Genomic DNA, 14,638 nt, shown 5'->3' on the forward strand with positions numbered 1-14,638 from the left:
AAACCAGACAATTAGAACTCCCAGGGAGTGCCCACGATTTTCAGTCCCTGGGAGATGGACACATTTTCTCGACTTCTGACAATTGCGTATTTACAAGAGGCAAGGGACAATGAGCTTCTCTGAGGTATAAACAATCACAGTGGTGAGGATTCAGGCTACAGGTTCGTACACCTTTTAATCAAAACTGCATTTCCCCATTTCCACATGGCTCCTTTGGTTCAATTGGTATATAAACAACCTTAATGTGGGCAAAAGATGAAACATCTTAAGAGAAATTTGCTTGGAAAACAGGTATTCAGAATCTAGTTTCATTTAGCCAGGTTACTCAGGGACAGAGCATTACATCTATAAATTTAAAAATTACCAAGTCATGTTCAAGGCACAGATCCTCACTCTACCACTTGTGGGTGTGGTTATTCTGGGGTTAGGGATATGGGATGGAGTAGTGCTAATAAAACAAAGGGCATGTGTCTAAAGATAAATCTAACAAGATGGACTGTGGTCAGATCATGTCCATGGGTAACATCGGGTCTGAAGATTTTTCTTTTCTGCATCATTCCTTTTATATTTCATGATGTATTATCACTGGATGAACAGAAAACAAATATCTTCTTATCAAACTGTATTCTGGTCCTAATTCCAAACATCTCTAAGTGGGAAAAGTTGTAAAATATTTTCAGTGATATATTAGCTCCTTTATAAACCTGAAAATGTTGAGTTTAGAAACTGCTCTGCCAAATCAGAAAGAGAGGCACCAATTTCTTCTTAAACTCGCCTGGAGAGGGGTCTCTCGTGATCCTTTTAGTGTTGCAATCTCATGTCTCACAGCCCTTATGAACTGGAAATATCCTCATTACATAGTACTTCAATTTTCCTGCAATAACAGCACCTTCCTTCAGAACAATGGAGGTTAGAAAACAAATGGATCACCCCTCAGGATTTCCCCTCCCTATGTCTTTTATAAGAAGGCACTCTAGGGTGGTAAAATGAGGTCTGGATAAATTCTGGTTGCGGCTCCACCACATACTAGCTGTGGGACCACAGGCAGGTCACTTCACCACACTGCACATTTTCCTCCCAGCTCTAAACCATGCGTCTGTTTAGCCTTACCGGAGGCTTGCTTTCTTTTTTTTTATGGCTTAAGTACATTTTATTGGTTTTCTTTATGACTGGAGGTATTCCATTGGACGGATTTGCAGGCATTTCAAAGGAATGCACACATAAACACAGAACAAATACGGACGGCCAATCAGAGGATGTTAATGGCGCGAACATTAGCTGTGCGGCCTGCTGGTACTAAGATGTGTTTACTATCCACACACTCAGTCTCTCTCTCAGAAGGCAGGCCGGAAGGACAGAGACCACACTGTTTACACATACTTCCTTCCGTGAGTTCTTCTGTATTCTTTCAGAAAAATCTTACCATTTTCTTTAAGGAATGATTTTATCAGGAAAGATAATAACTGTTTTTTTCCTGAAGCATATATATGTATTTTGGGTCCTAGAGGACATATGCTGACCTGATGATTTTTTTTTTTTTTAAACTTTGGAAAACACTTGCAAAGCCTCCAATAGACTGGGTACATATTAGAGCCCACTAACCAACAGGAGCTCAGCCTGTCGCCTTGCCCTTAGTACTGTATTGCTTCACTGAACTAACTGACCATAGTTAACTACTCCCAAGAGTACAGACTATTTGTCTTGCTATTTATAGAAGTCTCCAGAGCCAATTCTGAAATGTCAGAATAAATTTTGGTGAAAAAAATTCAGTACTTTCAAATATTTGAATAAACTTCACAAATAAGCACACTTATTTTCTTATAATAATGAGGCATACAAATTCCTCCAAGCTTTGAAAACAGCCATGAAAGTACATTCCTCGGGCATGAGTGCCCTCCCCCGCAAGCATTTCTTAGGCAGGCCTTCGGCTATCACTGTACTTCATCAGCTCCTGTGACTCCAGTGCACGGCCCTGAAATGAGCGATGGAGCACTGCGCCTCAGGACCATATGAGTAACACTTTGACGGCAACCTTAGGAAATTAATTTCGGATGCTCCCACACAATCTGCTTGATTTGTGTTTCTGGCTCTTGGCTGGTACTAGTGAGAGCTTAGTCACATACCTTCTCACGCTCTGCTCTAAAGCACACCACACTAACCCCATCACAGAAAGTTGGCAATAAGACTCTGATGACTTAATATAAATACTCAGAGATTTCAATAAGAGTTAATCAAAACATGTAGTATAAACTCCTATTTCCAGGACCCCCCTTGTTGCCCACGAATTTCTGATTGAACTGTGGCTGAGAGCTGGGAGCTCATAAAACTCTCTGGAACTACAACTGTGTGTGACTCACAGATAGGTCGGAAACTATCATTTTCCCCTTTCCAGTCATCTTCAGCAAACAACTCTACCAACACAACCGTTTCCTTTTTAGAAAGGCTGCAGCCTCTCTTTGCCATAGCTGCATGTAAATGACCAGTTAATACTGACATACGTGGTAACTCAAAATATTGACTCACATGCAGATCAGGCTTAGCCAATGCATAAAATTAACATTAGCCATATGCATATATGTACACAAAAAGGGTTTTGTTTGGAAAGTGAGGCTGATCTTCCCAGTGGCTGATTTTGTGAGGACACGTCTGAGAAATAAGGAGGCAGATGGCTGTTGACAATGTACAGATTAGCCTTGGCCCGGCACTCAGATGTCAAAGTAACCCAAATTCTTTTCAAACCCCTCTTTTCATTTTTGAAGCAGAACAAATGAATGGAAACCCTATTAACAGAAATCTTTGTTCAGGTAAAGGCTCTGGGAACAACTGGAGAAAATTTATGACCTAGACAGCGAACCACATGTCCCTACCTGCTGCGATCTCAGAAGGGCGGCATCGATCTCCTCCACCTTCTGAGTGATGGTGTTGCTCACTAATCGGTAGCGCTCACTGTCCTCGGCCACCAGCTTTTCAAGCCCTTCCCTCGCCCTCCACGGTACCAGTTCCAGCAAAGCGCTGCTCACTTCATTAAGGGAATCCAACAAGGCTTTGCTGTTCTTGGCTTCCTTTTTCAGCTCCTGAAAACAGAATTAAGAAAATGTGCAAGTGTGTGGGTAACGCTCACGAGTTTGAACAGGCTTTTTCCTTTTCATGTATTTGGGGCTGAAGCGCTTTGCAGGCCAAGAATGCGATGCCTTGGCCCCCCCCTCCTTAGTTTCAGCTAAGTTCTGTGAATCTTTTGTTATTTAGAGCAAAAAGGAAAGTGTTTCCTGAGAAGTTCTGAAGAACAATTCATTTGTCAACATGGCAAGATTGTATCTTTGAAATTTAATATAAATGTTTATGAACTGGAAAACACAACCAAGCAAGTTATCAGGTGTTACTCTTTGCTTTCTGGGAACCTCTAAGCTATTAGGTACCAGGAAAGTAAAATAAAGAGGAAAGTCCAAGCCAGAATCAAGTGACCCTCGGAATGAGGACACGCTGGCTTTAAATCATCCCGGTTTAATCATTACAGGCTCAGCAAGCCCGGCCTCACCGGCTCCCTTTCCCCCACATACGACCATGCTTCATGGATAAGCACAGGCAGCTATCTCTGAAAAGAAATATTAGCAGGGTAGAAGACCACATTTGCAATATTATTTTAAAAATCACCTCACATTATGCATCTGTCTCATAAAAATATTGTTATTCTAACCAAATTACGTGTATCTCTAGAAATGATGATCCTTTCCCTCGATTTGATTTTTCGGTTTTCATCATTCTCTCTCTCGTGTAATAAACTGTAAGACTCTGAAAACAAATTATAATACACTGTTTTCATCTCCGGGTTCCTAAACGTTGAAACAGTTGACCTGCTGCCAATTTCTGTTGGGTCCCCGCCCACCAAGGCATCCTTCGGCATATTAGTAATGACGCGAGGAAGATATCGTTTCATTCCTGTGTGAATAAGACTCCCCAAAAGGTAACAGATGGACCCGAAGTGCGTAAATCAGAGCATACTTTTTGCCGGGCTTGTGCTTGGCTTGCGGCTTCTCCCTTCAGAACCTGAGTCTCATATGAAAGCAATTCCACCTCCACTTTGTCCAGCCAGGTGCAGAGCTCCTCGTGCGTGGAGTGCAGCCGGCTCGCGAGCTGCAGGGCCTGTTCCAGAGTCTTGGCTACATCCGTGCTCAATTTAGTAATGTCTTTGTACCTTGCTTTAATGGCTTCCAATTTATCTTGAATTATTAAAACTTCATCACCTAAAATTTCAAAGGCACGTTATAGCTCATGAAAGGAAAAAAGGGGATGGGGGCAGCGGGAAAGGTTCTTCTTCAGACATTATTATACGCTGATGAGATTTTCCGGGGGCAGGGCGGGGGGGATAGGAGACATTTTTCTAAAGAAGTTCTGACCCAAGGGAAACCCTTTTCTAGGTTTTAATCTTTCCCAGGATTTCTGGCAAATCTAAACAGGTTTGGAAACGCAAATGTGAAAACTAGAAAGGACCATAATGCCTTCAATTATGTGGAAAGTATCACCTTTGTATCTATCTGTATAGTGCTTTCAGCTCTCAAGCGGAGGGGTTAAAAACTGCCTCGATTCAAATACTGCCTTTCTGGCCTCAAAACATTGGATTTGTGGCTTGTTTCCTTTCATAAGATACTTAACCTCTCTGGTTACTTATTGTTACATGAGGATAGAGCCTACTTCTTAAGACTGTGGCAAAAATTCGATGAGCTTATATTTGCAAAGGGTTTAGAACAGCGCCTGACCTATATGTCTGTATATATTAAAAATAATACTCATCTTCACTATTCCTCTACCTCATTTTCAGTCACACAGAGAAACTATGCCCTGGGCTTCAGACTCTGAGTTCAAGGCTCTAGATACTATAATGAATTTCTCCAACTCATAATGAATGGTACTTGCCCCCCCCACACATATGCTGAACTGGATATATAGGTCTAGTGAAACTTTCTTATAGCCAAAGGAATTACTAAAACAAGTTAGCTTGTATCTGTTTCCTTAGTAAGTTCAAGCATGAAGATATGAAGCCTGGGTTTAGCCACAGTATGTGTCACTGAATGCAGTCTATCTTAAAATATAAAAAATACTGTCTACAACCTACAGACTCATCTGGAACAACTGCCTTCCGCAAATGGAAAACCAGTGTAACTCCACTGTGAGCGTCTCTGACCATCTCCTGTGCCACAGTGCTTTGTGTTATGAGTAATACATACAACTTTCATTAAGAACTCAAGTGAGATCATGAGAAAAAAAGTGAGATCACATTCCCACCCCACTTGGTCTGTCTTTAAAGCATTCTCTAGAATGAAGGCTTGGAGTGGCCCACAAATGATAAAGTTTTTGTTTTCCCCCATTCCTAAACTATTTTGAAAGCAATGCAAAATGTTGACTCCATAATTACTTAATTTAAAAGATATCTCACCTGTAGTTTGTTTAAGTAGTTCTAAACCATTTAGTAATGCCTGATCTACATTTTGTTTTCTGAGTAGTATGTCCTCTTGCAGAACCTAAAATGCAGGTACCATTTTTATGTGGGGGAAGAAAAATTAAATAAGCATTAGCATGAGTCAATATTACAGGGCTTTAATTGAGGTTTATTGAGATATATTTGAGTAAACACCCACATTTTCAAATATTCGTTATTGTCCCCATGTTTACCCTCCTCTTTCCATCACCGTGTCCCTTGTCCCAGGTTCATCTAGCACAACTGACAGCACTCTCCTTTTCAGAAAATACTTAGGGCCCTCTGAAAATGAGCTATGTGGAGCTATTGGAGTACAAGTTAATTATGGGTCTCTGTATACGACAATAAAAATAACAAATGAAAAGTGAAATCCAGCTATTGGATACACTCACTCTCTTTTTTTTTAAAGTAACATCATTAAAAATAATCTGTATAAAGAAAGTCTTTCTCAAGGATGACGATACACTTAAGTAATAATGAACATAAAATAATACAGAAATAAGGAAGACTCAGAAAATAATGACAACCAAAATGAAAAAAATAAATAAATAAAATAAATCAAAATACCCAAAGTTCAGACTGCTGCTCCTGCAGACCCTCAGTGCTGTAATCCTGGACTGAGAGCTTGCTCAGTTTGTCATGTACTTCATTCAGCCAATTCATCAGCTCAACTTCGTCTTCCCCAAAAATCTTAGCATTACACAAGGCCTGCTGGAGGAGCTCAGACCTGCTGTGGCTTTTCTCTTGGATCTCAATGTACCACACTTGGGAGGAGTCTAATTTATTCTGCACCATATCTTTGTCTTCCCTGGAGCTCAAAACCTTTAAGGACTGGCCAAGGCTAATAGCCTGGTGTAAATGTTTACTGTGATTGAAGATGTCATCTCCTAAAGCCTAAATAAAGTTTAAAAAAAAAGAGAAACACAACGGAAAAATGTAAAAAAATGAAAACACGAACAGAATGAAGAGATGACATCTGAAATGGACTTAATTCGCAGTTATGCAGAATGCAACAATAACACATAACTCAAATTTATGTCATAAAACCGGGAAAGAAATGGAGAACCGGATCTCACAAGTGTGTGACAGGTATCTTACTTTGTGCTGCGCAATCTGTTCCTCAAGTTTAGACGCTTGGGTTCCTATGGGCTCACAGTTCGCCAGCTTCTTCTCTATGGCTGTAAGCCACTCATTCAGTGGTTCTAAGGTTTCGTGAAACTGCTGTGCTACCACCGAGATACCTTCCAACTGGCGATTCCTAAAAAATGTGCCAAGATAAAGATCTTTTAGGGATGAAGAATGTGTGAAATAGTCAACAAAAATTATTTCTCATGCTCCTAAATTCTGTTCTAAACGTTTTTTTGTAGAAAACTTCTAAGGTTAAAATTAATCTCCCTCACATTTAAAGAACATGTTAAACTAGTTCTATTAAATAAAACTAAAGTTGAGCACACAGGCCAACTTCAAGTATCTGAATCTTATGAAAGTCTTAAGTAACTTGGCTATAATACTTAAAATAATAATAGTTATAATAATAACAAGAGTGTTATAACAATATCATCAATAATAATGACAAAAATATAATATTTATTGAACAAATGATATTTATTTAAAAAAAAAAAGTAGAGGGTATTTCCCATGGGAGCCAGGGCACAATGTCCTGGGACATTACAGGGACACATATTAAAGGTCAATGTGAAACTTTTAATCTCCTTAGAAGCACCTTATTCTAGGGTCCTAGAGCCATAACTAATTCTACTCCATTATTCAAGGTAAGTCGAATTTTTCTCTTCACCATTTTAGATCCAAAGGAGGTAGGAATTTATGGAAATACTCATTCTGTTCAGTGGTTCATCTATGTACAATTCAACAACTCTATGTGGCTACATTTCAATGTAGCTACTACTCAAAACTTGTCAGTGGAGAGAATGCAGAAATGTAATACAGAAATATTGAGTGCAAGGGCCCAGTGGAGCCATGTTCTAGGCCTCCTGACCTTCATATGTTACAGCACCCATTCACCTGCCTAGTTTCCTAGGTAACGTCTACTTGTCCTTTAAAAGGTAGCCTAACTGTCACTTCCCTGGCCCAAGAACTAGGTTCTCCCAATTAAATGCTCCCACAGAACCCTATATTTTTGCTTTGAAACATCACATTTGTCATTACTTTTCAATTCTATAAAACCCTACTAGACTGTACCCTATCTGAGGACACAAATGATCTGTCCAGCTCATCCCTATACCCAAGGTCTAGTTCTGCGCCTGACACATAGTAGGCAGGCAATAACTATGTAATAAACAAATGAATAAATTACCCCTGAGAGAAATGGCTTCCTTAAAACAAAGAGCAGGAATATATCTAGTGACTACAAGACACTACCATTAGAGGAATGGGGAGAGAGGCACCAGAGCCCTTGCTATCTATGTTCACGTACACGATAAACATAAGAAAATACGAAAAGTAACACCAAAATACAAAACATCTGATTTAAAGCCACTGTTACTTTTCTAAAAGATCAGAAGCAGTATTTAAATCACCTTGTTTCAGCTTTATTAAGCAATGCCTCCCATCTACTATCCAAGAGACTCAGTTGTTTCAAAATCTTCACTTTATCTGCAGGTTCCGCTGTGGCAGCAATTTTTTCTCCTTCTCGTTTGATTACTTCCACAGTAGATTTGCGGTCATCCAACAATCTTTGGAGAAGCTTGAAAGAAAACAATAAATACAAAAAAAAAAAAAAAGTGAAAGGAATAATTGTATCAACACAAAGGAAAATATATTCTAGGCACTTTTGCTATGTGCCCAAAATATATATTCTGTATGGATTCACATGCGAAAGGATCTGAAAAGAAGGATTTTAAGAATAACTCATTTTGCTTAACAATTCATTACGATTATGTCAGACACTGTGGTAGGGGCTTTTCGTGGTAGATTAAACTAGCATTGATGAGGCCACCGAATGATTCGTTATTAATGTTTTAATACAAAATAATGAGGTTGAAGGTGCTGCTTAGCATAGGTCCAGTGTCCTAAGGTGACAAATTCCCATTACTGTAATGAAGTGGGAATGTCCTAAACATTCAACAATTATCTGTCCCATTAGGACAAAACAGATTATTATAAGTCATTACTGTTTTCAAAACCTTTTCCAATGTTAAACAATACAGTACAGATAGGGAAGTTGAGACACAGACCAAGTTCACAAGCTATTGAAGCAAAAATTAGAAGCCCCTTGGCTCTTTTTTCTAGGTGGGGCTAGCTCCTAAAATCCTTCATGAGGAAGAAAACTAAAGAAGAGCTTTTAAATATCACTCCCAAAAGGAATAAGGAGTGGAATATGCGAGAAATCTTTAAAGCTGGCTGAATAAGACTATTATTTCAGGATTTAGCAGCAAAAAATAAAAATTCAGTTCAATTCTAAGTAAACATTTCGAGAAGCCTGGAATGGCATGTTTGCTACAGGTAGGTAGCCAGAGCCCAGGGTTCCCTTGCTCTTATCTCACCAATACAAATATTTCATGAGCAAGTGCTATCTGTGTAAACAAACAACAACGAGGAAGGCACAGCGTATAAAACAGTAACTACTTCACTGTTTCCTTAACCTGATCCTGACTCTTAGTTAAGGAGTAAAGAAATGGGCGAAGAAGGGATCAGCTAAAGACATATAGGCATACCCCATGGACAGGGGCAACAATCTAGTGAAGGCCAAGAGAGGAGGGTAGGTGGAGATGGGCAAAGGGGTTGGGGAGCGGAACACCTGCAATAGTGTCAACTTTAAAAATTTTAATGAAAGAAAAGAAATGGACAGTTACCCAGAAGTAGCAAGCTAGAAGTGTATTCACTCACTCTCATTTTGCAGTCAAGAACACCCAAGCCGGAGGTAGGGGAGCACATTTAAAAAGAAGAAACATAAACTCTCTTGACACAGGTTAGAATCCGTATAAAATTAAAATCCACCAGGTGGTTGAGGCAGTAAAGAAAACGAATTAAGTGCATTACTTTTGATAAACTTTAAGAACAAAGCCTCTGGCAATTAAGACAGCAAAATCAGCAAGTAGGTTTTGTTGGCTAAGCATAGTTCAGTATCTCTGGGTGAATTACAAAAGTTTAAATTAAACTGTGAATGGCAGCAGTTATTATATAGAATATATAATATTTTTAATGTTATATATTATATATTATTTCACTACATATTATATGCTATACTATATATATTATTCAAAAATCGCACAAATGCCATGTACTGCCTGTGATGTTTCTTTAATTCTTACCTCTAAATCTATTTCTAACAGGTTAATCTCCCAATAGATTAAAGTCTTCAAAATACTGAATATCAAAATTAAATGAAGCCTCTTAATCCATTCCCTTCTTTTTTAAGGCTTTACCCAGGAGAAACCTCATCAGTGTGCTGTGTTCTAGGCCCCTCCCACATGTCCTTTCAAGTCATGGCTGACAAATTAGTCCTGAAAACATCTCTAAATGCTACCTAACTGACCAGCACCTTTGGGAGCACAAAAACTGAATGTGTGGTCCCAAGCGGCTATAATCCCTCTAATAAGTGTGTCTTTCCAACTTGGTCCTTCCTGAGTCTCAAAAGACACAACAGCACATTCCTTAGCATATGTGAATCAAACATTTGCCTCTTTAGTACAGGCTGAAGCTGCCTATATTTAATCTACACAAAAGGCAATTTCATATGGATCAATCTAATATATAAGGGATTAGTGATATTTCTGTCCAAAGTCACCTTTTCAGGGAGTGAGGTCTTCCTTGACTACTCTATAGAGAGCAGGCAGACAGCTCTGGTCGGGGGGAGGTAGAAGAGGGCATAGAGGCGGTAAATGGTGATGAAAAAAAGAACACTGCACACACACACACACACACCCCCCTCCACTCTAGCATTTCCTGTGCTAACTTACCACAATTTACTTATTTGCTTTCTTGTTTCTCTCTCCCTGTTCCTCCTTTCCCAAGAAACTGTAAACTCAGTGAGGAACTTTTATCTTTTCTATTTGGTGATGTAACTACAGCACCTGGAACAATGCCTGATCCACGGCACGTGGTTCCATAAATATTTGTTAAATGGCCAATAAAATAATGTCTAGAACATTGATAACCAGTTAACCAGGATATCCTATTAACATACATAAAGAGTGTCACAAAGTAAATTTTTACTCTCATTGTTAGTACGGCACATGAAACACAAAACAGAAGCATCACTAACTTACCTTTTGCTCTTGTATCTGGGCCTTCACCACTTTGAACTCCGCCGACGGTGGCTTCTGATTGGCCACCAGCTCCTCGGTGTCCACCATCCAGCTGAGCAGGGACTCCAAGGCATCCTGGAACCTCCCACAGTGCAGCAGGGCCTCCTGCAGCTGGGCTGCTCGCTGAGCCACCTGCAAAGTTCCGGTTGTTCTAACTTATTTACTTGCTTAATAAAACAATGAAATTTGCCCACGGGACACGACTTTGCATGCTTATCTTCCCATTTGGTCACAAATTTTCTTTTCCTTTTCATTTAAAATTTACCCAAAGCGTTGATAGTGGACAGGATAGGGGTAAAAAGGCATGAAACTTTAGCAAGTAAGCCAAGAAGACAAGGTTACCACCAGGAACGGTCAATGTAAAAGACAAAATGTTTGAGATTCTGGAAATATCCAGCACATTTATGGTTAGCAACGACTGATTGAAATATTTTAAGGTTACTGAAAAACAATGCATTAGTCGCTTTTATCATTATCACTGGGATTCATATTTTTATTTCCTATTGATGAATATCAGGGATAATGATAAAAAAGACTCAGATTTAAAAATAACTATTATAACAGATTCAGAATTATGTTTTGCTAGGCAAAATATCTATAAAGTGTCCAATTAAATTCTGCTAGCCTCAAGCTCTGAGTCTTTTTAACAGACCAGGGGCTTTGTCTCCTAGTAAATGGAGTCTCTGTGTCCTACAATACCCTACCATCCTTCTCATAGACCTCTTCCTTTTTGGACTAAAGAAGTAGTTGACAAGATATTTTAAGCTCTATGGAATATATTTTCACCTGACACTGCATTCCAATTGTGTTTAAAGTGCACTACAATATGAATCAGACTTTAAAGAATGATAAATGTGGGCTTGAGACCTGGCAATGCTTAAGATTTCAATGCAGCAAAATTTGTATATGAATAATCACCACTACCTCCAGATAGGCATTGCCATCCAATACCAATTTTCTGATCATTTATTCATGTGAAGATCTGCCATTGTGTGTCAGCATTATCTCCTTAAGATATCAGAGCATTCTTTTCCAGTGTTTTCCCTCATGGATATTTTTTAAAAGGTGGGAATCTACATCTTATAAGTAAAATAGCATTTGCTGCTAATGGTCTATAATGAGGGTGGCAAACCCTCAGTCCAGGACTGACAGGCAGGCAAAGTTGCTTTTACTTGCACAGTGTGACCTATTATACAGTATGAAATTAGTTGTTAACATTTGAAAATAAGAATATTTCACACAAAAAAGTGAGATTTCCAGGTTCCTTCGAACCTGTACTCTTTGGCAACAGTGAGCAGAGACCCCTACAAGGCAATGATCTGCTGGAGCTAAGTAGCTACTGCATCTTTAGAGGTGCATAAGCTCTCTCAACACAGGATCGTGTCATAGGCCATCTGCCATCGCACCTGCACATTGTGTCTCTACCAAAGTCAAGATAATGACAGGGAGCAGCCCTGTTCCATTCGGCTGGCTCCTTTCCTTTATGCTCCCTAACAAGCTCTGAAGGGATCTGAATTTGGGCCACCCAGTTTACAGCAATAAAAAAAAGTGGGCATATTTAGGGAAGTTTGGCTACTATAAATATGGTTTGTAGTCACAACAAATGCTAGTGGATGACAACAAACATAAATGACAGTGAGGGATGGGAAAATTACCTTTTTATTGAGAGTCTTCCACCTTGCATTGACATCGTCCAGGTCCCGCTCCAAACCCTGGGTGCTGGTGTTGTTAGCAGCACTCTGGATGAGGCCCTGGCCCAACCAGTTAACATCTTGCTGTTTAACCTGCAAGGGTTCAATCTCTTCTTTTTGGAATACCTGCAGTTGAGGGCAACAATCATATGAATTATATTACCTAATAACCACCAAATATAAACATTTATTCAATGATCAGAGATAAAGGTAATTTTTGTTGCCTGTTCATGTCATAGCAATCTTATTAATAATAGTCAGGCCCGGCCTGGCATGACTCAGCATTTGAGCATCGACCTAGGATCCAGGAGATCGCAGTTTGATTCCCGGTCAAGGCACATACCCGGGTCGCAGGCTCGATCCCCAGTCAGGGGCGTGCAGGAGGCAGCCGATCAATGACGATGCTCTCATCATTGATGTTTCTCTTTCTCTCTCTCTCTCTCTCCCTCTCCCTTCTTCTCTCTGAAATCACTAAAAAAAGATATATTTTTAAAAAATAAAAGTCAGTTGCCCGGCCGGGCGTGGCTCAGCGGTTGAGTGTCAACCTGGGATCCAGGCGATCGGGGTTCGATTCCCGATCAGGGCACATGTCCAGGTTGCAGGCTCAATCAATGACTCTCTCATCATTGATGTTTCTATCTCTCTCTCCCTCTCCTTTCCTTTCTCTGAAATCAATAAAGATATATTTAAAAAAAATAAAATAAAATAAAAAATAATAGAAAGTAAACTAAATATAAATTCATAATACGTGTTATCAAAACCATTTGGAAATATTAAAGAATAATCATCTAAGTGCATTTCATCAGATTACCTATAAAACCAAGAAAATAGTGCATGTGTCCTCTCTTTATTGTTTCATTTTCATAGCACTAGAAATTTCCTATATTCCAATTTAACTGTAGTACAAAAAAATGTATGAAAAATGCTAATGAACAAAATGAGATGGGCCCAAGATGAACCCAGTTACTGGGCAAGGACCCTTATAGGCTCTTCTAAGAATGCCTGCAGTTAGCCGGCATTAAAGTTTGATGAATCACTCACAAGATAACGAGGTGAGCCAAGATGCCAATCTATGGCTTGCTAAGGGGCCAAAATACAGGGACAGGAAAAGGAAACCGATACAGGCAGGCACTGCAGTAGGATGGATCCCTATACATCTAGCCCCCTCAATGTCTATCAAGATGCCAATGGGCTTGCAAGAGAAACGTAGACCTCACCCCTGGATATGATCACACCTATTGCCAGCATAGCAACTCTGGGTACACTCTGGTCATTGCCTGCACTGTCAGCAGCTTTCCAGAACTGCCTCATCCCCACCCTGGCTCCTCATCCCATCCAACGATGGTCCCCAGTTGTCTGTAACTGTCAAAAAATCTAATCTGTTAGAGAAAAATATAAGTTCCATGAAAGCAGAAATCTCTCTATCCTTATAATAGTTTCATGCCCTGGACCTTCCGCAGTACCTAGTATGGAATATGTACTTGATAGTTACTTGCCAAATGAACATTAGTATAGAAAAATAATATTTATGTCTTGGAATGAATGACATCAACGCCTTAACAGGTAATACTGGGGGTAGATCAACATTTTCATAGATAATACAAATATTTTTAATACAGGGATTAAAGAATGCCATAAAGGAAATAAGTTAATTTAACTCAGGAAGGAAAGTTTCAGCTAAGATGTTAAGGTAAGACAAGGTTTGGGGCTCTGAGTCATTATACTATAGGGCACTATATAAATGTATCAGTAGTCCAAGCGAATAAAGTTAAGTAAAATATATGAAAACATAACAAAGGCAATTATCCAAACAGTACTTAAGATAAAATTCAGGCACAGTGTGGAAAACAATTCTGAAAGATGCAGAGGCTGCAGGAGACAAACTCTCCAGGCTCTGGCCCAAATTCCCCCAAAGCAGGATACTCCCTGATAATTGTACAAATGAGTAAATTAAGGAACAGCAAACAAATAAATGATCATTTCCTCTAGAACTCCCCTCCTATATAGACAATTTCCACACTGGAGAATTGTTTCTATATAACTATGCCATATACACATAACCAAAGAAATGATAAGAATTCCCCAAGTCACTGAGGAAAAGACAACATAAGTTTTCATAACTTTTTAAAAGGCATTAATTTACTTAATAAGGCAATAGGAAGTTGAGATAAGGTGGTGAAAAGAGAATCTGGTGCTGTATTATGGTC

The 14,638-nt window shown here is 39.4% G+C and overlaps 1 protein-coding gene across 10 annotated transcripts in view; it reads right to left on the reverse strand.

Moving 5' to 3' along the window:
- Positions 1-14,638, reverse strand: part of DST (dystonin) — a gene marked incomplete at its 5' end in the record, with an annotated part of 396,243 nt that overhangs the window by 58,223 nt on the left and 323,382 nt on the right. For 8 of the 10 annotated variants that reach the window (XM_081141256.1, XM_081141254.1, XM_081141253.1 and 5 more), the window contains 8 exons: positions 2,868-3,074; positions 4,000-4,241; positions 5,432-5,516; positions 6,041-6,367; positions 6,572-6,731; positions 8,011-8,177; positions 10,702-10,872; positions 12,396-12,557. In XM_081141256.1, coding sequence (XP_080997382.1) covers positions 2,868-3,074; positions 4,000-4,241; positions 5,432-5,516; positions 6,041-6,367; positions 6,572-6,731; positions 8,011-8,177; positions 10,702-10,872; positions 12,396-12,557 — 1,521 coding nt within the window. The remainder of the gene's footprint in view (positions 1-2,867; positions 3,075-3,999; positions 4,242-5,431; positions 5,517-6,040; positions 6,368-6,571; positions 6,732-8,010; positions 8,178-10,701; positions 10,873-12,395; positions 12,558-14,638) is intronic. The other 2 variants (XM_081141259.1, XM_081141255.1) reach the window with 1 other exon arrangement.

This window comes from Miniopterus schreibersii (assembly GCF_964146895.1).
Source record: "Miniopterus schreibersii genome assembly, chromosome: 6".
NCBI classification, from domain to species: domain Eukaryota; kingdom Metazoa; phylum Chordata; class Mammalia; order Chiroptera; family Miniopteridae; genus Miniopterus; species Miniopterus schreibersii.